The sequence below is a fragment of the Chanodichthys erythropterus genome, chromosome 20 (assembly GCF_024489055.1).
Source record: "Chanodichthys erythropterus isolate Z2021 chromosome 20, ASM2448905v1, whole genome shotgun sequence".
Taxonomy (NCBI): domain Eukaryota; kingdom Metazoa; phylum Chordata; class Actinopteri; order Cypriniformes; family Xenocyprididae; genus Chanodichthys; species Chanodichthys erythropterus.
Genome location: NC_090240.1, coordinates 29,008,521 through 29,033,846, shown reverse-complemented (window position 1 = coordinate 29,033,846; position 25,326 = coordinate 29,008,521). Strand labels below are relative to the sequence as shown.

At 37.4% G+C, this 25,326-nt stretch overlaps 1 protein-coding gene across 4 annotated transcripts in view; it reads left to right on the top strand.

Annotated features, from left to right (window-relative positions):
- The window catches only part of plxna2 (plexin A2), a 229,311-nt gene that overhangs the window by 119,723 nt on the left and 84,262 nt on the right, over positions 1–25,326 (top strand). For all 4 annotated transcript variants that reach the window (XM_067372377.1, XM_067372379.1, XM_067372378.1 and 1 more), the window contains exons 5-8: positions 8,506–8,606; positions 19,777–19,900; positions 22,844–22,997; positions 24,723–24,819. In XM_067372377.1, coding sequence (XP_067228478.1) covers positions 8,506–8,606; positions 19,777–19,900; positions 22,844–22,997; positions 24,723–24,819 — 476 coding nt within the window. The remainder of the gene's footprint in view (positions 1–8,505; positions 8,607–19,776; positions 19,901–22,843; positions 22,998–24,722; positions 24,820–25,326) is intronic.

Sequence of the window (25,326 nt, the reverse complement as noted above, 5' to 3'; positions counted from 1 at the left end):
GCTATGTAATATATGTTATTACATATATATTATATATATATAAATTGTATATGCGCCACTTTAGACGTAAAATAGCCAATATATTTATACACATAAAACATAAGTTGAATGCTGTGTAAACTCACTATATTAAACTCATTATAAATACTTTTACGTTTATTTATATATATATATATATATATATAATATATATATATATATATAATAAAGACATTATATGGCAGTATTAGTGACCGTTGGGTATATATTTTTGTATGTAGAAACTCTTTCAAAAGATTTACATTGAGGCATTTGCCCACATGCCAAGTTGCAATACTGAGTAAATACCCAGAAACTATTACACATGTTAGAGGTCAACCTTTTAGCCATCCAAAAAAAATAATTACAAAAAGAAAAGGAAACTTGAATTGTTAATGTTGATAAGTCCTAGTGCTGGGCGGTATGACCAAAAATTTATATCACGGTATTTTTCAAAATTATATCGGTTTCACGGTATATGACAGGTTTTTTTCCCCCTATGCATGACCAGGCGTTAACCATTTTCTACTGATTGAGAGAGAAAATACTGCAGTAGATTGACTAGAATGCCCTGTTTTACTGTCACGATGAGTGAATATTGTAGAAAATTCCACACTAGAGTTAATACAGGTTTAAAAGGCCCACAAAATGATGCTGTGGGGAGACAACAACCAATAAAACACAGACCTGCATTACAGACACATGAATATTAAAATATGACCATAGAGATACAAAAAAAAAAAAAAAGAGTTGAGGGCACCTTACGCATTTTAAAAATCTAACCATACCAACAAACTGCCAAAATAAGGGAGAAACGCGGAAGAACATTTAAACTGTCTAAGGATATTTTCAGTAGCTACATTTAAGAGCACTACAGTCTCTGAACAAATGACACATGCAAGTTTAACACAGAAAGAATAAAGCAGTTACATTTTTGCCCATTCTTCTTTGAATTGTCAGTCTATTTATTAACTGTAGCAGAATAACCCATCGTGTCATCGCGGTCGTGACCAGACGTACAGTTCAGTGTCCTTTGCATAACGTTACATTTCATTTGAAGAAGACGTAATGAAATATGTGCGCATACACGCTGCTGGTTCATGTTTAGAGCACTAGAGTATATGAAATAGGTCCATAAAAAACTTAAACACGCTCGCTCCGGCCTATATCTGATATATATCCATGTGGAGAACGTTGTGCAGAAACTGCTCTATCTCTCGCGCCGCGTGTAGTTTGAATTTTCCGCTGTAATCAAGGGCTGAATCTGAAATCGCCCCCTGTATCCTCAAATAGGGCATTATTTGAGGCGACAGCCATTTGTAGTGGTGTCCGAAACCATAGTGGACGTTATTGAGTGCACTCATTCAATCTCACATTGCACCGCAATAAAGAGTGTACAGCCGATTTACACACAACGGCTGTCCGAATTCACTCACTCATTTTCATTCACTCTTTCAAGTGTACAATATAAGTGGATAACGTAGGGAATAGTGAATGAGGCTTTAGGGGGTGATTTCGGACTTACCACAGGCTGTGATGCGATCTCAGCTGTGCTCTCACTACAGTGAAACGGTACGCTCTCTAACAGTGACGCTGCGCCGCGTTGTGAACATTGGTTAAGCGACACATACCGGTATTGCGGTATCATCAAAATTCATATCATAACAAAAATAAATACCGGTATTCGGTATGAACCGGTATACCACCCAGCATTAATAAGTAAACAGCCGATTTGCTAAAAGAGTATTTAACATGACAATAAAACAGTTATTAATATTAATAAATGTAATAATTTAATAATTTATCATATTGCTGTTGCCACTGCTTGCATCATGCCTAACAACATCCCTTTACTGCGATAAAAACACTGTAACTTAAGATCTTGCTTACTGCTTTATATTGGTTTCTATTGCAAACTAATCAAAGTGAAAATCTGTCCAAATGAAAACCATGTTTCTATGTTCTGTGGTTAAACTCAAGTTTTAATGAGAAAACATTCAAACTCACACAATCACAAGCTCCTCTCAGTGGGAGAACTGGCTTCATTGTGCTTCCCACTGTGCTGACTGACTAAAGCATGTGCTGGTCAACAGCTGCTCCAGTTGCCTGCTCACAACCCCCATAACACCTTTATCCATCTCACTCTTTCTGTCTGTAGTCTCTCTGTCATTCTCGCTGCCTCCATCTTCTCCTTTGACATCGCCCTGCCAAGTGTGCAGACGTGGACGCGCACCTGCGGCAGCTGTGTCACCCTGCAGTGCAGCTGTCCCCTCTCTGATCCCTTCCTGACACTGCTGCAGATCTTCCTTACATACTGTAGTTAGTATCACTAGTACTATTGTTCATACTAGGGTTACAGGGATAGTTAAAAAATGTTAATCCTGTCATAATTTACTCATGTTGTTCCAAACATATATTTCTTCTGTGGAACACAAAAGAAGATATTTTGCAATTTTTTATTTTGGGGGATTCTGCTCATTCTTGGCTACAGACAAATTAAATTAAATTGTTAAATTGTGCAATTTGTCCTAAAAATATTTCATAAAATATTTTCTAAAAAACTTAACACATGTAAGCATTTAGAATTATTTCCCTTTATGTTTATAATTAATTCTGACTTGATGAAAAAAAAAAAAAAAACAGTTTTCATTCAAATGGGACTACAATTATGCTTGTAGTCCAAAGACTAAAACTGTATGTATTTTAGTTTGGATATGGCATTTCTGGGGTATAGGTTTAAAAGTGGGGCAAAGTTAACAGGTTAAAAACTGCTTTGAAAAGTTATTAAAAAACTATCAGACTTTGATTTGTGTCTGATTAATGATAAAATTGGTGAAAAAATACCATAGACTTACATTGCAGGAGTAACCCGAGCCATATATAGGGGCCAGAATATCATAGAGACTTGGCGATTGTCTCTTCTAAATACATAAAAATCCCCCAAATGCCCTAGCAACCAATCAGAGCACCTTAGCAACTGCACAGTAATGCCCTGGCAGCTATTCAAAACACTCTAGCATTGTAGAAGGTTTTGTACTGCTTACATTTTCTTCATTAAATAAAAAAAAAAAATCCAGTTTTTCTATTGCAGTGTTACTCCAGAAAAGGCATTTGGTGACCATTGGCATCAAGAGAGCATCATCTGGTATCTGTGAGTCTAATGTTGTTGGATTGCTGGTCTGGCTGTAAGTCAGTGTTGTGTAACATTGAGACTTATTGCCCATGTTGAACCAGCGTCGTATGGCCGGTGTTGCTTTGTGAGCGGAGCCCCTGGTGGGCTTGTTTGTCGTCAGGCTGGGCGGCAGCGCTGATGTGCTGGACTCATTACTTTTGACCACCTGTTTGTCCTGGGGCAACGAGTGAGTGAAAAATAAAGAGAAACGAGGGAGGGGGATCTGGGTGAAAATGAAAAAGGGAACAGGACGGATCCTTGTGGGACACCTCTCGGTTTTTGCCATGAAGTCACACTGAATGTATAAACACAACTGTGGATGTGTGTGCGATCACAGCCATGTGTTGGTGGAAACAACGCTGGTAGCGGGAGGTTGAATGGGTGTCTTTGTTTTGGAGCCGCCGCGGCTGTGTGTCGCAGGGACAGGTGGATGGCCACCCCCTTCAGACCCCGCCGCTCACACATTAATGACATTTAACACGGCCATACAGCGCGCACACACACGCAGCGGGAACCCTATGTGTTTCTCCACCCCTCTCACTAAACGCACACTGTGTGCCCACTCATCCATCTTAAAACTGTCTCTCACTTCATCCTACCCTTTGACCCCGTCACGAATGTCAGAATAAAGAAAACACAAGGACGATAACCGTCGAAAGCTTGATGCCGTGCCCAAATTCTGAACAGTAACTGGCACCATCTTATTGGTCAAACTAATTTTGTTCTTGTATTACATTTGCATCCAATGTCGACACCTAATCCTAAATATGTTTTGCATAATTATTTTGATGATGAGCTCTGAAATAATATTTTTGTCCAACAGTACAATCCGAATTCCGGAAATGTTGGGACCTTTTTTAAATTTGAATAAAATGAAAACTAAAAGACTTTCAAATTACATGAGCCAATATTTTATTCACAATAGAACATAGATAGCATAACAAATGTTTAAACTGAGAAATTTTACAATTTTATGCACAAAATTAGCATTTCAAATGTGATGCCTGCTACTGGTCTCAAAATAGTTGGGACGGGGGCATGTTTACCATGCTTCTTTTCAAAAGACTTGGTTATTGAGCAATAGGAGTGGACTACCACTTAGAACACATTAGCAACCACTTTTAAACACCTTAGCAACCACTCGTAAGTGCAAAAATACAATTTTCTTAATAAAATTTGGTTTAGAAATAATATGAAGTTGAGGCTTTGATTTGGTTATTCCTCTGCACCACACCTGACCACATAAAACCATCCATTCATTTCAGTCACATATATAGCTAAGCAAAAAAAACACTATTTGTCCCAAAATCCTCAATTACTTCACACTCTCCTGTTCTGCTTGTGTGTGTTAATAGGATGCAGGTGCACCCTAAAAATCCCCTCAGCGACAAGGGAGGACATCACAGACTCCAGCGCTGGCAATGAAAGCAAACCCCTGAAAATGCATCAATAGATAAAAGAGATATTACAAACACAGGCACAAATCACAGAGCTGTGGCCCGGTCATCACAGCGAAGCTACCCCAGCATGCCAAGTGGGCAGCAGAAGGCTGTGTGTGTGGAGTGGAGAGGGGCATTGTGGGTCAGCAGGCAAAGCAAGGCTTGAGTCTGTTGTAGTGGGCGAGTGTGAGTGTGTATGGGGTTAGCACTCATCTCTGAGGTATTATGGGAGTGTTTGATTGTCTAGGTGTGTGAGAGCATATGTTTGCCAGAGACACACTGCTTGTTGGGTTTTGAGGAGTGACACGTTTGTTTTTTAATGATCTGTGAATTCAGTCTCACTCTGGAGGCAAACTTCACACGATCACCTTTATTTGAGTATATTGAGTGAGTGTGTCTGAGTGAGTGCACCTATATTTAAAAGACTACTTCACTTTAAAATGAATTACCCCAAGTTTTACTCACCCTCAAGCCATCCTAGGTGTACATGGCTTTCTTCCTTCTCATGATCACAATCGGAGTTATATTAATAAATATCCTGGGTTAACAAAGGCCTTCTGAAATGAAGCAATGTATTTGTGTAAGAAAAATATCCATATTTAACAAGTTCTAAAGTAAAATATCTAGTTTCTGCCAGACTGCCTTCCGTATTCAACTTAGGAAGAAAGTGTAACGCCTCTCACAGTTCAAAACGCTTACATTATGCCCTACGCCTTCCGTATTCAACTTACGAAAAAAAAAATTAACTTACTCTTTTTTCATAAATTGAATACGGAAGGCGTAGGACGTAGTGTAAGCGGTCTGGCGGAAGCTAGATAGTTTACTTTATAACTTGGTAAATATGGATATTTTTCTTACACATATACATCCCTTCGCTTCAGAAGGAATTTATTAACCCCCGGAGCCATGTGGAGAACTTTTATGATGGATGGATGCACTTTCTTGAGTTTCAAACTCGTTGGTCCCATTCTCTGCCATTATAAAGCTCGGATGCGTCAGGATATTCATTAATATAACTCTGATTGTGTTCATCAGACAGAAGAAAGTCATATACACCTAGGATGGCTTGAGGGTGAGTAAAACTTGGGGTGATTTTCATTTGAAAGTGAACTAATCCTTTAAAGGTGCCCAAGAACATGTTTTCAAAATATGTAATAAAAGTCTTAGATGTCCCCTGAATGTGTCTGTGAAGTTTCAGCTCAAAATACCCCATAGCTTTTTTTATTTATTAATTTTTTTAACTGCCTATTTTGGGGCATCATTATAAACGCGCCGATTTATGCAGCGCAGCCCTTTTAAATTTTGTGCTTTCCGCCCACGGAGCTCGCGCTTGCCTTAAACAGCATAAACAAAGTTCACACAGCTAATATAACCCCTTAAAATGGATCTTTACAAAGTGTTCGTCATGCCGCATGTCTAATAGTGTAAGTATGGTATTTATTTGGATGTTTACTTTTGATTCTGCATGAGTTTGATAGTGCTCCGTGGTTAACGGCTAATGCTACACTGTTGGAGAGATTTATAAAGAATGAAATTGTGTTTATGAATTATACAGACTGCAAGTGTTTAAAAAATGAAAATAACGACAGTCTTGTCTCCGTGAATACAGTAAGAAACGATGGTAACTTTAACCACATTTAACAGTACATTAGAAACATGCTAACGAAACATTTAGAAAGACAATTTACAAATATCACTAAAAATATCATGTTATCATGGATCATGTCAGTTATTATTGCTCCTTCTGCCATTTTTTCACAATTGTTCTTGCTTGCTTACCTAGTCTGATGATTCAGCTGTGCACAGATCCAGACGTTAATACTATCTGCCCTTGTCTAATGCCTTTCATAATGTTGGGAACATGGGTTGGCATATGCAAATATTGGGGGCGTACACCCCGACTGTTACGTAACAGTCAGTGTTATGTTGAGATTCGCCTGTTCTTCTGAGGTCTTTTAAACAAATGAGATTTATATAAGAAGGAGGAAACAATGGTGTTTGAGACTCACTGTTTGTCATTTCTATGTACTGAACTCTTGTTATTTAACTATGCCAAGATAAATTCAATTTTTGAATCTACGGCACCTTTAACTATAACTTGAGGTCAAATCTGTCAACAGAAATGAACTAAATGTAACAAAACCTCCATTTTGGGACATCTGGGGAACTGCACGCGTCTTGAGGAGGAACATTCAAGCCGGAGCTACTTTTCTCTGTGTATGTCTATGGCGATTCACGCAGTTACGGCTATACTCTGCGGCGAGTCCTACCAGTCTGGTCTGAAATAGTCCGAATATATAAACACTTATTATAAGTGTACCATAATGATTCAGGATAAGACAAAAACATGGTTTGGAAAATGGATTCATGTTGTAAATTCTCATTATATAATTTTTGTAAATTTTTAACACAAAAAAGTTGCGGACTGCAGCTTTAACAAAATATTTATTTTTAATGTTTTAAAAGATTTTAATATTGTATTATTATTTAAACAACAACATTTAAAACAACAACAATAATATTTTTTATTATTTATCATTATTTATTATTAGTATTAGTATTATTACTATTGTGCAAGTTCAGAAATATTTCTGTTAGCATTAGGGTATGGTTAAGAGTTAGTCTATAGTATTTATAATTAGCTCTATTTAAAAACAGATGTCTATCCTTATTTAGATAGCTACAGTAAATACTTTTGTGTTGTAAAATGTATCAATTACAAGCAGTTTATACAGTGTTCACTGAACATTATCAAATGCATAGATCTGAGGTCAGATAATGTCTTGAAGTATATTTCCTCCTGTATGTTTAAGAATGTGTGTGTGTGTGTGTGTGTGTGTGTGTGTGTGTGTGTGTGTGTGTGTGTGTGTGTGTGTGTGTGTGTGTGTGTGTGTGTGTGTGTGTGTGTGTGTGTGTGTGTGTGTGTGTGTGTGTGTGTGTGTGTGTGTGTGTGTGTGTGAGAGTGTGTGAGTGTGTGTGTGCGCGCATGTTTGTGTTCATACCTAGTTAAACAGGTGCACTGGGCGACACAAAAGAGCACTGTGTCGATGTTATTCTTCTTAGTGGCAGTAGCACAGCTGTTTGTGTCCTGTTTCCTCTGTTCTGTCCATGTCTGTTAGCATAAACACACACACAGAGTACAGGTTTTCCACTGAGCGCAATCGTGTTTGTCTTTGACTTGTGCATTTCAAAGGAAACACGTACATGTTAACACAGAGACATTCTTATGCACATACGCAACTCTCATCAACTGGCCATTTGGTTTTCATAAACATCACAAATGCGATCTTGGTTGATTTTCAGAGACAGCACTGAGATGAAATGGAGATAAAATAGAAACGCTAAGTTATTCCTCGAAGGCAGTAATGAGCAAAAATCTCCATTTTATGTCTTCTGCCTTCAAAATCTGCTTGCATTTGTCATGATACCAATGTCTGCAATCAAACATTGTTGATCTCATTAAGAACTGGAATATTTCTCATAATTTTTTTCCTTTCTTATATATTATCTGGGCAACATACTGTAATTTTGCTTGCCTATTTTGATTGCTTCTAAAGACTTATAAAAGAAACATCTTGAGATGGTGTTGATACATAATTATATAACTAAGACCTCTAGTGAGTCTTCTGAAGTATGAAAGAGCAACATCTGATCAACAAAATGTTCCTCTGGGAGTAAATGTGGTGATGGTTTGCTGCTTTTCACATTAGACTGGATTTTTCTCTTTCCTGCCTCACCTTTTCTCTCCTCTTCCATGTCCATCAAAGAATGTTACTTCAATATCATTTATCCATCAAATTGATTAATATAGCTAGTAGTGAATGAATATACTCCATCTGTTCTGTCCTTCAAAGCCTTGTTTTCTTTGTTCTGCAGGTCACACGGGTGCCGATCGAGTCGTGTGAGCAGTACGGCACGTGTGGAGAGTGTCTGAGCTCGGGAGATCCTCACTGTGGCTGGTGTGTGCTGCACAACATGTAAGTTCCCTCTTTATATTTACACACTCAGTGATAAATCAGTGCTTTTTGTGTATTTCAAGTCTACAATCTCCATAACTTTTGAATCACATTCGGAAAAGTTTAGGAAAGATCACAGGGATCATTTTACAGATGGCACAGAGGTTGTTTGCCCTCTGGTGGTGGACTAGTGCAACTGCATCCAGATGTGTATATCTCTCAATGCTGAATCCTCAATGCTTTTGTACTTTAAATATTGATTTTAATGTTGTTAGAACATACAGCCAACCTTATTCCTTATCTTTTAGTGGTTTTGTGCTGTTGTCTTCTCTCCTGAAGGGGTGTGTAAACCCTCCTTTGCCGTCATTACTGTAATAGCAGGCGTACCTCCCTTGGAAAAGTGCACTTAAAGTAATTTACATGACTCCCGACAGGACAGGGACAAATAATTGGCGAAGCGAGCGGTATTTGTACGTCTCCGTTCAGCATGGGGCTTGTTTTTTTTTCTTTCTTTTCGTCGCAGTGTGCCGTTAGCGCGGCAGGATTACATTCTTCCATCAGTTCTCTGGGGCTTTCAAAGCTCGTGTCATACAGACACCATTTGAATCTCAAACATACTGTGCTGTGTTGTGCAGACAAGCTTATGTATTTATTAATTCACTAGCAAAAACTACTGAAAGAATCTTGGTATTCAAGTATCAAGTACCTTGGTATTCTTTGAAATTAACTGTTTTTAAAGGGGTCTTGACATGGATTTTTTAATATATTATTTTAATATGTTCCTTGAGGTTCACTTAGTTCACCGTCAGTGATTATAACGGGTTCTATTTGCTATTGCCTCGCATCCGGTGTAGGCAAGTGTTAGCCGTTAAAGGTGCCCTCGAATGAAAAATTGAATTTATCTCGGCATAGTTGAATAACAAGAGTTCAGTACATGGAAATGACATACAGTGAGTCTTAAACTCCATTGTTTCCTCCTTCTTATGTAAATCTAATTTGTTTAAAAGACCTGAAGAACAGACGAATCTCAACATAACGTTACATAACAGTCGGGGTGTACGCCCCAATATTTGCATATGCCAGCTCATGTTCCCAACATTATGAAAGGCATTAGACAAGGGCAGCCATTATTAACGTCTGGAGCAGCACAGCTGAATCATCAGACTAGGTAAGCAAGCAAGAACAACAGCGAAAAATGGCAGAAGGAGCAATAATAACTGACATGATCCATGATAACATGATATTTTTAGTGATATTTGTAAATTGTATTTCTAAATGTTTCGTTAGCATGTTGCTAATGTACTGTTAAATGTGGTTAAAGTTACCATCGTTTCTTACTGTATTCACGGAGACAAGAGCCGTCGCTATTTTCATTTTTAAACACTTGCAGTCTGTATGATTCATAAACACAACTTCATTCTTTATAAATCTCTCCAACAGTGTAGCATTAGCCGTTAGCCACGGAGCACTATCAAACTCATGCAGAATCAATGTAAACAATATAACAGTATACAATACTCACATAATCCGACACATGCATGCCGCATGCATGACGAACACTTTGTAAAGATCCATTTGAGGGTTATATTAGCTGTGTGAACTTTGTTTATGCACTGTTTAAGGCAAGCTCCGTGGGCGGGGAGCGTGAGCATTTAAAGGGGCCACAGCCTGAATCGGTGCATATTTAATGATGCCCCAAAATAGGCAGTTAAAAAAATTAATAAAAAAAAAATCTATGGGGTATTTTGAGCTGAAACTTCACAGACACATTCAGGGGACACCTTAGACTTATATTACATCTTGTAAAAAAAAAACGTTCGATGGCACCTTTAAGCAACTGAACGTCAGTGGGCGGAGCCTATGATGTGATGATGTAAAACTATTCGTCGAGTTCTTGCTCTGGAGGCAGGCATATTCAAATGTATTTGTTCATGTGACATCACACAACCCACAATATCCAAACAAGCTATTTTTGGAGCTTGATTAAATAAATGCTTTGTTTAAAATGAGCTCTGAAACTTGCAGGATGTTTTAATGGTACAAAGACCTCTTTTATGTCAAAACATCAAGGCAAATTTTTCTCATGTCACGACCCCTTAAATATTTTTGAAGCATTTTAAGTTATATTTAATATTAATTTTAAAATTATTTAAAATATGAATTGTTTTTATTTTATTGTATATATTAAAATAAATATTATTAAAAATATTTAAATGTTCTATTTAATATTTATTTATAATTTAAAGTATATAAATAAGCATTAAATGCAACAACAATTGTGTAAATTATTTTAATTATTTTATTATTTAAATAAATTATTTACATTTTTATTTTTATTACTATTTATTTGTAGCTTTTTTTTTTTTTTTTTGGAAAAACATAAATAGTGTGTATCGATCAGATCAGTACCATGGTATATTTCGGATTCTCTCATGTTCTCTCTCTCCATGTGTGCTAGTATTCCTCCCTCCCTACAGCGAGTGCTTTTTCACAGTCAGTGTTCTCTTAATGAAATTAACATCTCTCTCTCCTGCTCGCTTTATAATTCCAGCTCCACACACATATTTGCTCATTTCTCACTCCTCACAGCCCCTATGGAGTCCGTTCTTCCACATCTGATAAAGCGGCAGACAGAGAGAAAGAGAGAGAGAGATTGCTGACACCTACTACCATGCTTTCATTAGTCTTTTAGCCTCTCCTCCACGGCACTGTTTTTCTCCTCCTTTGCACATATTTTAGTATAAAGGTTTGCAAATGGTTCTTTGCAGCACATGTTCATCATTAGACACCTTTTTATATGAAGAAGCATTTTTCTCTTTTTTTGTGTGGGATTCTTGAGGTGCAAACAGTATATGGGTCTTTGGAGATTAGATAAGAAATCTTGATGATACATTTAAGGTTCTTCAGATCAACACATTGGTTTCTGGGATCATTAAAGCAACAGAGCAGATGAAATATTATTGTTACTTAAAATAACATTTTACTATTTGAATATATTTTGAGTATATCTTCTAAAAAATGTAATTTATTCCTGTGATGGCAATACTCCAGTCTTCAGTGTCACATGATCCTTCAACATTTTAATATGGTGATTTGCTGCTCAAAAACATTTCTTTGTATTATCAATGTTGAATACAGTTGTGCTGCTTAATATTTTGTGGAAACCTTATTACCTTTTTCTTTTTTTTTTTTTTTTTTTTTTTTGAATAGAAAGTTCAAAAGAGCAGCCTTTTATCAATGGCCTTAATGTCACTTTTTATCAATTGAATTCAACCTTGGTGAAATGGTTAAATTAAAATTGGACTGACTGTAAGCTTTTGAATGGTTGTTTGTTTGTTTGTTTGTTTATTGTGCTGCTTATGCACATTCATCTTGTTTCAGGAATGTTTAGGGTTATTAGAAAAAAGGGTTATTTTTTTTTTTTTTTTTTTTTTGTAGAGTAGCATTATTCTGTTCTTATAGGAGAGATGGTCTGTATTCATCGTACCTCAGTTCAGAGTAGTGTAATTTGCCAAAGTCCCTCTAATTACCAGCAGCTGCTGCTCACCATGTGAATGAAAGGAGAAAATATGACTGAGAGAGAATGAAAGCAAGAGTGTTTGAGCATATGAAGCATCACTAAATCTGCTGGTGTTTGGACTATGAAGGCAAACAGCATCTGTCTGATATCGGTCTATCTGGCATTAGACCAGAGACGTCTCTCATTGCCCAGTTAAACTGCGTACAGGACCCTGAAACTGGTAGGAGACCGAAAAAATGTGGTGTGAGAGTATAAAGTTTGCTGTCAGATTTAGAAGGACTAATCTCCTTGGCTTGTGGAGAACAATAATCCTGGAGATGATCTGATTGGCTGAACTCCTTTGAGGTCAAAGGCTGTTTTAATATCAGTGATCCAACAGTTGCTCAGCAGAGATCATTTCTACGGATCCATAATCGCTTTTAGGATTAAGCTCATTATAGGGAGACAGAGCGAGGTTGGGAATCTTAGCACTGATCAGTGTTTAAGGGCAGAATGTAAGCGTATTTAACATTATGCAACACATGAGTGTCTGCAGTTATGTGCGTGTGTGTTTGAGCTCTCGGCTTGGGCCTTGTTTGCATGGCTGTGGCTGCCGTTCCAGGAGTGAGACGATCTTCACAGCAGGGATCAGTGTTTGATCCGTGCTGTGGGGAAACATTCGCACTCTCTCTCTCTGATGTACCCGCGCCGCCATCCTTGATATGCTGGACTAGCATACTACTATTTCTGCCATATGTACTGTATATGTGCACAGTATGTCAATTTTCTATATGCATTGAAAGCACAGAGCACAATGTGTGATGTATTGTATCCGACATTGCAGTGCACTGAAGAAACGTCTGGAAAAGTCATGGAAATTAATAAAATTAAAAAAAGAAAAGTAAATATATATATATATATATATATATATATATATATATATATATATATATATATATATATATATATATATATATATATATTTAAAGGTTCATTGCGATTTCACTTTTTGAACTTTAATTAGTGTGTAATGTTGCTGCTTGAGCATAAACAGTATCTGCAAAGTTACAGCGCTGAAAGTTCAATGCAATTTTCTTTTCAAGAATTCTCTGTTTAAGGACTACAAACGGCTGGTAGGGACTACAACAAGCTTCTTCCCGGGTTGGTTTCATCACTAACCCTAGAATTTACATAAACCCCAAAGGGGGTGAGGCCATGTTACTGCATTACAGTACATAACACAAATGAAATAGCATATCATAAAAGCAAGATGGCAAAAGTTATAACCGTAATTAAACTAAACTATACCTGTTCTGTCTTCATGCAGCATATATTCTCTGCCTCTGTAGGCATCTTACAACAGTTCCTACACAAGCGATTTATAGATTATCATGACAGAATATGCTAATCAATGATTTTAAGACAGTTAACTCCACATCAGCTATATAAATGAATCAACTAACCATTCAGAAACATCCTGTTGCATTCAAAATGTTGTCACTCCGTTTTGAACATAAAAGGCTGAGCAGTTTGACATTTTCAGTGAGTCTGCATGAGGTAATGTGAGGCGTTGCTAAATGCTAACACGAGCTCCTGAAACTCCACCCCCTTTTGAGAGCAGCAGCTCATTTGCATTTAAAGGAACACTCCACTTTTTTTGAAAATAGGCTCATTTTCCAACTCCCCTAGAGTTAAACAGTTGAGTTTTACCGTTTTCGAATCCATTCAGCCGATCTCCGGTTCTGGCGGTACCACTTTTAGCATAGCTTAGCATAGTTCATTGAATCTGATTAGACCGTTAGCATCGTGCTTAAAAATGACCAAAGAGTTTTGATATTTTTCCTATTTAAAACTTGACTCTTCTGTAGTTAAATCGTGTACTAAGACCGACAGAAAATGAAAAGTTGCGATTTTCTAGGCTGATATGGCTAGGAACTATACTCTCATTCAGGCGTAATAATCAAGACTTTGCTGCCGTATCATGGCTGCAGCAGGCGCAATGATATTACGCAGCGTCTCTCACAAACGTCTCCATGGTTGCAAGGCACGTTCCCTGTGCAAGCAGGGGCTCACGGGCGCTGCGTAATATCATTGCACTGCTGCAGCCATGGAACGGCAGCAAAGTTCCTTGATTATTATGCCAGAATGAGAGTATAGTTCCTAGCCATATCAGCCTAGAAAATTGCAACTTTTTATTTTCCGCCGGTCTTAGTACACGATTTAACTACAGAAGAGTCAAGTTTTAAATAGGAAAAATATCAAAACTCTTTGGTCATTTTTAAGCGTGATGCTAACGGTCTAATCAGATTCAATGAACTATGCTAAGCTATGCTAAAAGTGGTACCGCCAGAACCGGCGATCGGCTGAATGGATTCGAAAACGGTAAAACTCAACTGTTTAACTCTAGGGGAGTTGGAAAATGAGCCTATTTTCAAAAAAAGTGGAGTGTTCCTTTAAAGGGACACAAAAATAAAAACAAATACACAAAAACAGAGTGTTTTTGCTTACCCTTAGAAAGTGACAATTTAACATGCTATAAAAAATTATCTGTAGGGTATTTTGAGCTGAAACCTCACATGCACACTCTGGGGACATCAGAGACTTTTTTTTTTTTTTTTTTTTTTTACATCTTGTAAAAGTGGCATTATACCACCCCTTTAATTGGCTCGAAATTCCTGTTGCATAATTATGAAAATAATTGTGATTACATTAAATAATGTAATTAATTTATTAATTAAAATAATTTATAATTTACATTATTTTTTAAAATTAATTAACTCAATTTAATTAAAAAAATTATTATAAATTAGATACAATTATTATACATTTATTAACGCATACATTTATATAATGTATTAATCGCGATTAATCGTTAGCAAAATAAAAGTCTGTGTTTACGTAATATGTGTGTGGTCTGTGTATAATAATTATGTATATATAAATAAACACACATGTATAAATGTAAGAAATATATGCATGTTTAAATAAATATATATATTTATATTTATTTATAGTACATGTAAGTATAACTATTTTATATATAAATCTAACATTTTTCGTAAAAATATACATGTATGTGTCTGTATTTATATACACATAACTATTACTAACAGAATACACACATATATTACGTAAACACAGACTTTTATTTTGCAAATAATTAATCACGATTAATCGTTGCACATCCCTAACATAATGTAATAATTAATATTTAATAATAAAATAATTAGTAGTTTAATTTAATCAATTACCTTAATTTATTAAATAATTTATTAATTTAATAAGTTATATTTTTATAAGCTGTCAAATGATTAATCGCATCCTAAATAAGCGTTTTGCATAATATATGGGTGTGTGTACTGTGTATATTATTTATATATATATATATATATATATATATATATATATATATATATATATATATATATATATATATATATATATATATATATATATATATATATACACACACACATACATGTATATATTTAAGAACTATACACACACACACACACACATACAGTGTATGTATATATAATTTATATTTAAATATAATATATTTTTGTTAAATATATACATGCATGTGTGTGTATTTATTTATATATATATATACATAATAAATATACACAGTACACACACCCATATATTATGCAAAACGTTTACTTTGGATGTGATTAATCGTTTTACAGAATTCATTTTTTGATTCATTATTGAGATGGTATGACTGAACATTATGGCTTTTGTGATCTTGAGTCGTTTCTTCTCATCATCAAAACCATATAAAGTGGCAGGCTGAAGTATCATGATCAATTCATAAATCAGTGACGTGCCCGCGTCTCACCTTTAGACTGATATAGAGGAGTATAAACACAACACAGTCCATGAAAATCCTTTGGCCATCAGCAATCATTCAACTCATCACTTTACAACAACACTGGATCAATTAAATGTCATTGACATCTGCACAAGTTCAGAAGGATTTTGTACACGGCTGTGTGTTGGTTTAACGCTCATTCAAGCGGCGTCATTATGGTTATGACAACTCACTCTGCTCATTACATAGCCAAGCCGTTTACCCCTCGGTCTCAGCATTGAACTTAGATGGTGCTGGTGTATGTTTGGGTTATATGGGATTGATGCTCAGCTAAATGAATTCCTAATTACATATTGATTTGGAGGGATGGAAGCAGATTCACACTCACAGGCTGTTTATGAGTGAATTATTTCACTCACAAAGCAGTATTAAGATGAGAGGTTGATTTTACTTGGTGTTGGGTTTAGGGCAGTTCTCGTCTCATCTCCCCTCTCTACTTGTCTGGCCTCGTTCCTTCTCTTCGCGTCTTGTTTCTTTGCCATCTTCTCCATCCCATCCCATCTCAACCCATTTTCCTCAACTTTTCTCTTGTATTGTCTCATCTCTTCTCTTTTTCTGCTCTCGATGTCTCTTCTTATACTCATCTCAACTTTTTTTTTTGTCTTGTCTCTTCACTTCTCATCTTTACTCATCTCAACCCCTTTTTTTCAACTTTTCTCTTGTATTATCTCATCTCGTGTCTTCTCATCTCTTCTCTGCTCTCGATGTCTATTCTTTACTCATCTATACTCATCTCATCTCAACTGTTCTCTTTTTGTCTTGTCTCTTCACTTCTCGTCTTTACTAATCTCTACCCTTTTTTCTCAAATTTTTTTCTAGTATTGTCTCATCTCTTCTCATCTCAACTGTTTTTTTTTGTCTTGTCTCTTCACTTCTCGTCTTTGCTAATCTTGAACCTTTTTTCTCAACTTTTCTCTTGTATTGTCTTGTCTTGTTTTCACTTTTTTTGTCTCATTTCCTCATCCTCTCTTCTTCTATTTTCTCTTCTTACGTCTCTTCTCCTCCCTCAGAGGTTTGTTCAATCAGCTGTCTCGCCACACACCTCGCGGGATGTTTTGGGGACGCTGGTAAGAAGGCAGGAAAGAAACAAGGGAAAATCTTCTCCCGTCGCCTGTCGTCAGGGCTGAGAGTGTGTGTTGAGTGTGTGAGGAGGAGAAAAGACACTGTAATTGCCTGTCTGGTGCACAGGGCTAAAAGAAGGCGGTAGAGAAGAACCCAAAGGTTAACGCACCACTACCATTACGCTCCTTTGTCTCTGTCTCTCTCTCTACACACACATTCTGAAAACAGGTCATTCATAAATCTTAAAGCTTGTCACACACACACAACCTTTAACATATTACTGCTACATTTAAATATCAACGTTTATTCATAATTAACAGCAGTATGTCAGGAGTTTTCTCATGCATTGAGTTTAACCAATCGTTACAGAGCTCATTTGCATAATAAAGGTACAGTAGCTTAAAAGAAATGTTTAATTCTAAGGGCCAGACAGAAGTAAAACTAAATACAACCTACGAAACTTTGAGTTTTAGAGAATATTAATCATACTGTATATGTGTGCTTGTGTGTTTAGGCATTTTCTTTGATTTGTGTGTGTTTGCAGCTCTAAGCATTTCATGCAGGTCTTTCAAGGACCAGGGCTGTCGAGAGGCAGAATAAACCCCTCTGGAGACAAAACGATGTGTACAGGGGACACACACTCTTCATTTAATGAAAGAGAGAGAAGAGCTTGCCCACTAAGTACACACACTTACATGTACACACACATTATAATGGCCGTCTCCTGGTGCCATGGCAACGCAGCATCCCAAGTACACCCACCTCCTCCTTCTCCTCCAAAATCAAACCCGGCTCCTGGATTTGGCGGCTCAGAGAGATGTGCACATTCGCGCAGACAAACACACACCCACATTTTCAGACAGCGAAGTATGCACAAGCCGTCCCGGACATCTGAAAGCACATTAAGTGTCATTTCCCCCCCAGAGCATTAGGCATGTTAAAAAGACACGGCAAATTGCAAGCCTACACGCTCTTTGTCAGAGATAGAGGAGCGAAGAGAGAGGGAGGCTGAGTCAAAAGCGAGTGACAGGCTGAATGAATATGGTGTGAAAAGTAAAAATAACCCTCAAATTTGCAAAAGTACAGTAAGATTTATATCAGTAGGATGAATCAACTGTAGTAGTTTCTCTTTTTTTCTTGAAAAAAACAACAACTGTAATTTAGCATAAAAAAGGCATTTTCTTGTCCATCAGTGCCTTTAGCCAAATAAAAAATACTTTGAGAGGAATAAGGATGCATTCTGGAATTATACTTGTCTAGGATAAGAACATTGTTGGCTCGTGACAGTAATGACAGCTTTAGACGTGATGTCTGATCAGCTGGTCTGGAATAGAAGTTACTGATTGCTCTTTCAAGGGAAAGTGATGGAAGTGTTCAGCACCAAGGACAGCAGCTAAAGTCAGCAGTGATGCTCATGTAGCCTATTTGAAAGTTAAAGGGATACATTACCAAAGGTCAATAAGAGTGTTTTTGCATGTGTGTGTGTGCGCAAGCATGCATTAAATTTTTCAAAAGTGACAGTAAAGACACTTTCTATTTCACACAAATGCTGTTGTTTTGAACTTGCAATTAATCAAAGAATCCTAAAAAAAAAAAAATTTTAGTTTTCACATTATCAACATTTTCAATAACAAGAAATGTTTCTTGAGCAGCAAATCATCATATTAGAATGATTTCTGATGGATCATGTGACACTGAAGACTGGAGTAATGATGCTGAAATCTTTGCAATCACAGAAATAAATTACATTTAAAAAAATATTCAAGTAAAAAAAAGTTATTTTAAATTATAATATTTCACAATATTACTTGCAGCCTTGGTAAGCATAAGATACTTCTTTCAATAACATTAAAAAATCTTACAGACTACAAAGTCTTTAAACAGGAAAGATGTAGTTATCCTAGAAATAGAAATTTGAGAAGTTATGGAAGTTACAGATCTTTTACTCACCCTCATGTCAGAACACAAAAGAAGACATAATGGAGAATGTTTCATAATGGGGACTGACAAACTGCAAAATATATTATTTCCCCCCCCCCCCCCCTTTATAGTTCTGAAATCTCATTTATGCTCATTCGTTGTACTAGATTTAACTTTATTGTATTAAACATCATTGATTCTCATGTACCATGTGCCTTGATTCTCCTGAGATCCATCTTTTCACATTGAGGACAATTGAGGGACAACTATTAATAAAGGTTCAAACATTCACTGATGCTCCAGAAGGAAACACGATGCATTAAGGCCCAAGGGGTGAAAACATTTTGAATTTGAAGATCAAGGTAAATTGTACTTGCTTTATATTCCTGGAAACATGCAAGTATCTTCTGTTGCTTCCGAAGGGCAGTACTAAATGAAAAAAAAAAAGAAGATATTTCAACAAAATAAGAAAAAATTTGACATCTTCATCCTGTTCAAAAGTTTTCACCCCCCGGCAGTGGGCATTTCTCAAAAGAACCTCATTTTTCTTAGTGTGATGAACATTTTAACAATCTAAGGAACCTTGTTTATTATAAAGAACCTTTTGTGGAATGGAAAGATTCCATGGATGTTAAAGGTCCTTCATTGAACCATATAGGCCAATAAAGAACCTTTATTTAGAGAGTATGGTGCTTGCAGTGATTCCCGGGGAACACACATGCTGATGAATATGTTTGATCTGAATGCACTGTAGTATCTGCCAGATTAATAAATGTGAATCATTGTGGTTGTCCCAATATTTTCCCAACTAACCACTCTCTCTCTCTCTCAAATAGATGTTCTCAAAGGGATCGTTGTGAGCGGGCAAACGAGCCGTACCGTTTCGCCGCCACGCTGAGCCAGTGTGTGAAAGCCACCGTGTACCCGGACAGCATCGCTGTGTCTGAACCCAGTGTACCGGTGAGACACCTCACAAACCATTTATAACCTTTACTCACAAGAACACAAAACACCTTAACAACATCGAGGTGATGTCGACTGAAATACAGGAGCACGGATTCCTTCTAGCAAGAAAAATTAGCATGAATTAGTTTTCAGTGCGATGTCTAGATAAACAGTTTTGGGTCTGGAAAGCGTGTGCTGTGTGGGAGGGCTCGGAGAGCGAGATATCTGGGAACAGAGGCCTTTGGGAAAGGTATATGCGTGGGTGAGATGCCAAATAAGCATGTGGGCCGGAGTAGGAGTTGCGTTCAAGGAGACAAAGACATCGATTCAGGGCTTTTGGACATTATTTTTAGTTTTACCCTCATGGATACATTATATTCATGCAAAAAAGTACTATCTCAGAAATACAAGTATGAAGGTATTCACCTTGGTTAAACTTCCTTCAGAAGCCAGGGAAAAAAAATTGTGATGTCCAGATAATTGATAGAGTCCCTGTATCACAGCTACCTGATTAAGATAATGAGGTGTCCGGTTTTAAATTAGATGTTTCTGTCGTGCCGTAGCGCTCAACAACATGACAACAGGGTCACCGCTGCTCGGCGCATCGCACAATGAAGGGAAACCATCACCATGACAACAAAGCCCATCCGTACGGGCGCCAGAGGAGCATGAAAAGCACCAAAAACAATCAAATTAGCTTTATTAGAAATGCTAGCAACAATTAGTCCTCCCTGCACATCGGCAGCCGCAAAATGAGAAAAAGCTAACGTGCAATGAAAGGAGCAACGGCAAAACATAGAGACACCAATCACGCCTCGTCAATGTTGTTATGGTCAGACAATGCTTTATAGACCATGCTTACCACAAACAATGTTTTGTCTCGATGTTTGAGTACAGTCTGTGTATTTACAACGAATAACAAGATGGCTAATTAGCAATTTTGTAGCTGTTGCTCATAGCCCACTAGCTTAAAGAGTGCAGAAAGAAACATACATGTGATTTTGATGTAATTAGATGTTATATGGACATGACAAATTTTAAAAGAGAGGGTGAAGGATATCAATGAGATGGACTGAATGTACACTGCCGTTCGGAAGTTTCGGATTGGTAAGAGATTTTCTGTTTTATTGGTAAGATTTTTTTTGTTTTATGATGGCAAAGTTTAATTTTTAGCATTATTACTCCAGTCTTCAGTGTCACATGATCCTTCAGAAATCATTCTAATATGCTGATTTGCTGCTCAAGAAATGATTTCTGAAGGATCATTTGACACTGAAGAGTAATAATGCTAAAAATTCAGCTTTGCATCACAGGAATAAATTACATTTTAAAATATATTCAAATAGAAAACAGTTATCTTAAATTGTAAAAATATTTCATAATATTAATGTTTTTACTGTATTTTGGATCATTGGTGAGCATGTTTGCAAAATGTTACATTACAAAATGTTACCAATCCCAAGCTTTTAAACAGCAGTGTACATACTCTTAAAGGGTTAGATCAACCAAAAATCTAAATTCTGTCATTTATTACTCACCCTCATGCTGTTCCACTCCCGTAAGACCTTTGTTCATCTTCAGAACACAAATTAAGATATTTTTGATGAAATCCGATGGCTCAGTGAGGCCTGCATAGCCAGCAATGACATTTCCTCTTTCAAGATCCATTTATGTACTAAAAACATATTTAAATCAGTTCATGTGAGTACAGTGGTTGAATATTAATATTATAAAGCGACAAGAATATTTTTGGTGTGCCAAAAAAACTAAATAACCACTTATATAGTGATGGCCGGTTCGGAGTGCCAAAGTCACGTGATTTCAGCAGTTTGGCGATTTGACACGTGATCCGAATCACAATTCGACATAACACTCCAAAGGTTCATGAAGCAGTGTTTTGAAATCCGCCATCACTATATAAGTCGATATTTTGTTTTTTTGGCGCACCAAAAAATTCTCGTCGCTTTATAATATTAATATTGAACCACTGTACTTACATGAACTGATTTAAAAATGTTTTTTAGTACAGTAATGGATCTTGAGAGAGGAAATGTCATTGCTGGCTATTCAGGCCACACTGAGCCATCGGATTTCAACAAAAATATCATAATTTGCATTCCGAAGATTAACGAAGGTCTTACGGGTGTGGAACGGCATGAGGGTGAGTAATAAATGACATTATTTAAATTTTTGGGTGAACTAACCCTTTAAAAGAGCCGCAAGACAGTTAGAACTGTTGAAAATGGCATGGTAAAAACAAAAAGTTAGCCGAGCAATCTTAAAAAATGTCACAGTAATAATTGTCCTCTTCTTCAGTGGTGAGAAGACCAGCCTGCACTTCCCTCCTGGCATGTGAAATGTGTGTATTTATAGCCTGTGAGCTTCATCCTATGTGTCACCGGTCCCCCAGAGAATGACTTCAGAGGACCATGTGTGCTTTGAGAAGATGTGCGAGAGCATTCGTGTGAAATACAGGAGATGTATTTCAAAGATAGAGAAAGGATGGATTGTTAAATGCCCACTTTCAACCCTCATGAGCAAAAGTCTTTATAAGGTTAAGTCTGTAATGATGGCTGGAGTTTATGCTGTGTGAGACCATCTGCTGTGTGCTGGTGCTGCAGAATGAACTTTGCCCATATGAGGAGAATGAGGTTATTTGATCAGAAATAAATTGTTTCTGTTGGAGCCGTGGCTTGGTGGTTAGCACACGTGGTTCAGACATGTAGTCAGTATATATAATTATGTAATTTATAATGTAAAATGAATACAAATTTAAATAATAGTTAAATAATTGCAATAATAATGATAAGATAATTATAATAATATAAATAGAAAATAGTATAATAATAATAATAATAAATTGATGTCTGACCCCACAGTGGGGTAGTCTAATTCACGTTTTTTATTTTATTTTATTTACTCTTGGTCTAATCCCAATAATCTCTCTCTTCTGTCTAGCTGCTGGTGAAAGTGACAGATGTTCCAGATCTTTCCGCTGGAATCACCTGCTCCTTTGGGAACCTGACTGAGGTCGAGGGCAGAGTGGATGGGAATCAGATTCTCTGCACATCTCCCGCTGCTAAAGATGTTCCCATCATCCCCACAGATCAAGGTATTTATTCAAACTAGACTATTTAAACTAAAAATCCGTATTGGTGCATTATTTTATAGCCTCAAAGATTTACTACTGATTTCTCCTGCTCTCTTCTCCATGCACTCAAGCTTACCTATCAATTGGCAACTCTTTTGTTTTTTCGCCATCCATCCGTATACCTGTTCCCCTCAGAGAGGTGATCTCTATTCTCTTGTATAGATGCTCTATGAATAGACCCTCCCTAGCGTACCCAGCAGCCTTGCTTCCTAATGAGGGCTTCTTTCAGCGGTGCCATCCGCTCTCACACTCGAGCCACCTCATCGATCCCACTGGCCACGTGCAACCGCGGCTCTAATGAGCCTACAACGACCCCAGGTCGGCCCCAGGGCCACACGCGTGCTCTCAGACACACTTACACCCATTACAGGTGACGAGCCCTCTGCCCTCTCCCTACCCGTAATAGCTCCAGGCAGGGAGTTCTTCTCGAACGCTGATCAACAATCGGGTTTAGAGTCATCTGTGGTTAGGAATATAATCAGGGATCAGTTTGCAATGTGGGAAACCAAAATCAGAGGATCCAGTTCCAAGGAAAACTGCATGTAATTGTATATGTCACTACAGATGTATCAGTTAAGTGTTCAGGTTGTTAGCAACACTTATACAGCAAGATTACACAGATTTTTTTTAAAAGCTTATATTTGTCCACGGATAAATTCCTACATGTGCTTCCAGTCTAACCTCTCTTGGGAAGCAGATGGCCATATATGCGGCAGAAGTTGGTTGTGATTATCTGAATCACAATAATCTCCTCCCAGCCCACAGTAAATGACAGCTTTGTTTACCCACAACCCCCATGCTTTTGTTGGGGGAGCGTTATCCAATCAGTGGGCTCCCTCAGGTAAATGTCATCTAATCCCCTGGTGCCTCATATTTGCCGCTTTCTCTTGACTGATTCCAGCTCGATAGGAGCATATGAGCATCGATCATGTGTGGAAATACCTGCTCATTGAGTGGTGGGTGTGACCAAATCTATTCCTAGTTTATTTCCAATAGCTGCAAGGCACGAGACGGTCAGGCATTTGGGAATTGCGTGCCAGTTATTGTCCTTGGCATATGCGCCGAAAAATGTTTAAAAATGCCAACTTTTTACCCTTCAGTCCACTCATCCATGTTACGAAGCACGGAAACAGGTGTGAAGGAGGGAAGAGGAGAGGAAGTGGTGCTTTCGGGTCACAGCTGACTCCCACACGCTGTATGTTATCTGAATCGCTGCCTGTTTTTTGACGGAGCTTGTGCTTATTTGAGTACGAAGAGCTGGCTGCTTATCGAGCGCGAGCGTTTGGTCTGCACGCCGATCGGCATTCTCCACGCCACCACCCTGCCAAACAGGATTGGCCTGGCTGGTGTTCTGTGGAGAAGCCAGCCGTTCCTCCGCCATTACATCGACGCTGCCGCCCGCGGGCCTGTTTCACATTAACAGCAGGGCTCAGCTGTGTTCGGTATGACAATAGCGTGTCTTCACAAAAAAAACAAAAAACGCTCAAATATGCTCATATCGGCTTGGATGCCACGCACTGCAGAGCTGCTCGAGGCTCCGCTTGACTGTGAGAATACGATGCGAGGTATGCCAAGTATTAATCAGAAGACAGCTTGAGCATGAAGCAAGCTGAAAAAAGGGTGGCAAACCAAACACAACAGAATGCAATGTGACAGAAATGTTCTCATCTCTTGCTCTCTTTTCAGACTGGTCGGGTGTCGAGCTCAGATTGAACTCGAAGGAAACGGGTCAGATGCTAATTAGCACAGAGGTTAAGTTCTACAACTGCAGCGTGCACCAGCTGTGAGTATATGCAAACTTCATTTGACTAATTTCCATAGAAGAGAAAAATTGCATGAAAACTCCTAGATAGATTAAATGGAGGAAAAATAGCTCAAATAGCCCAGGAATCTCGCATGTGTCTATATTAAAGCTCAGATTTTTTTTTTTTTTTTTTTTTAAAGCTTCAGATCATTTTTTTTATTTTATTGTTCTAATTTTAAAGCTGTTTTTATACACCTCCATTCAAAAGTTTGTGTTCGGTAAGATTTTGAAAAGAAGTGTTTTATCGTCACCAAGGCTGCATTTATTTGATTAAAAACACTGTATTATTATGTAACGGTAATATTGTGAAATATTATTCTATTTAAAATAATCGTTTTCTATTTGAATATATTTTGAAATGTAATTTATTCTGGGATGTCAAAGCTAAATTTTCAGCAGCCAGTCTTCAGTGTCACATGATTCTTCAGAAATCATTATGCTGATTTGCTGCTCCAGAAACATTTCATATTATTGTCAATGTTAAAA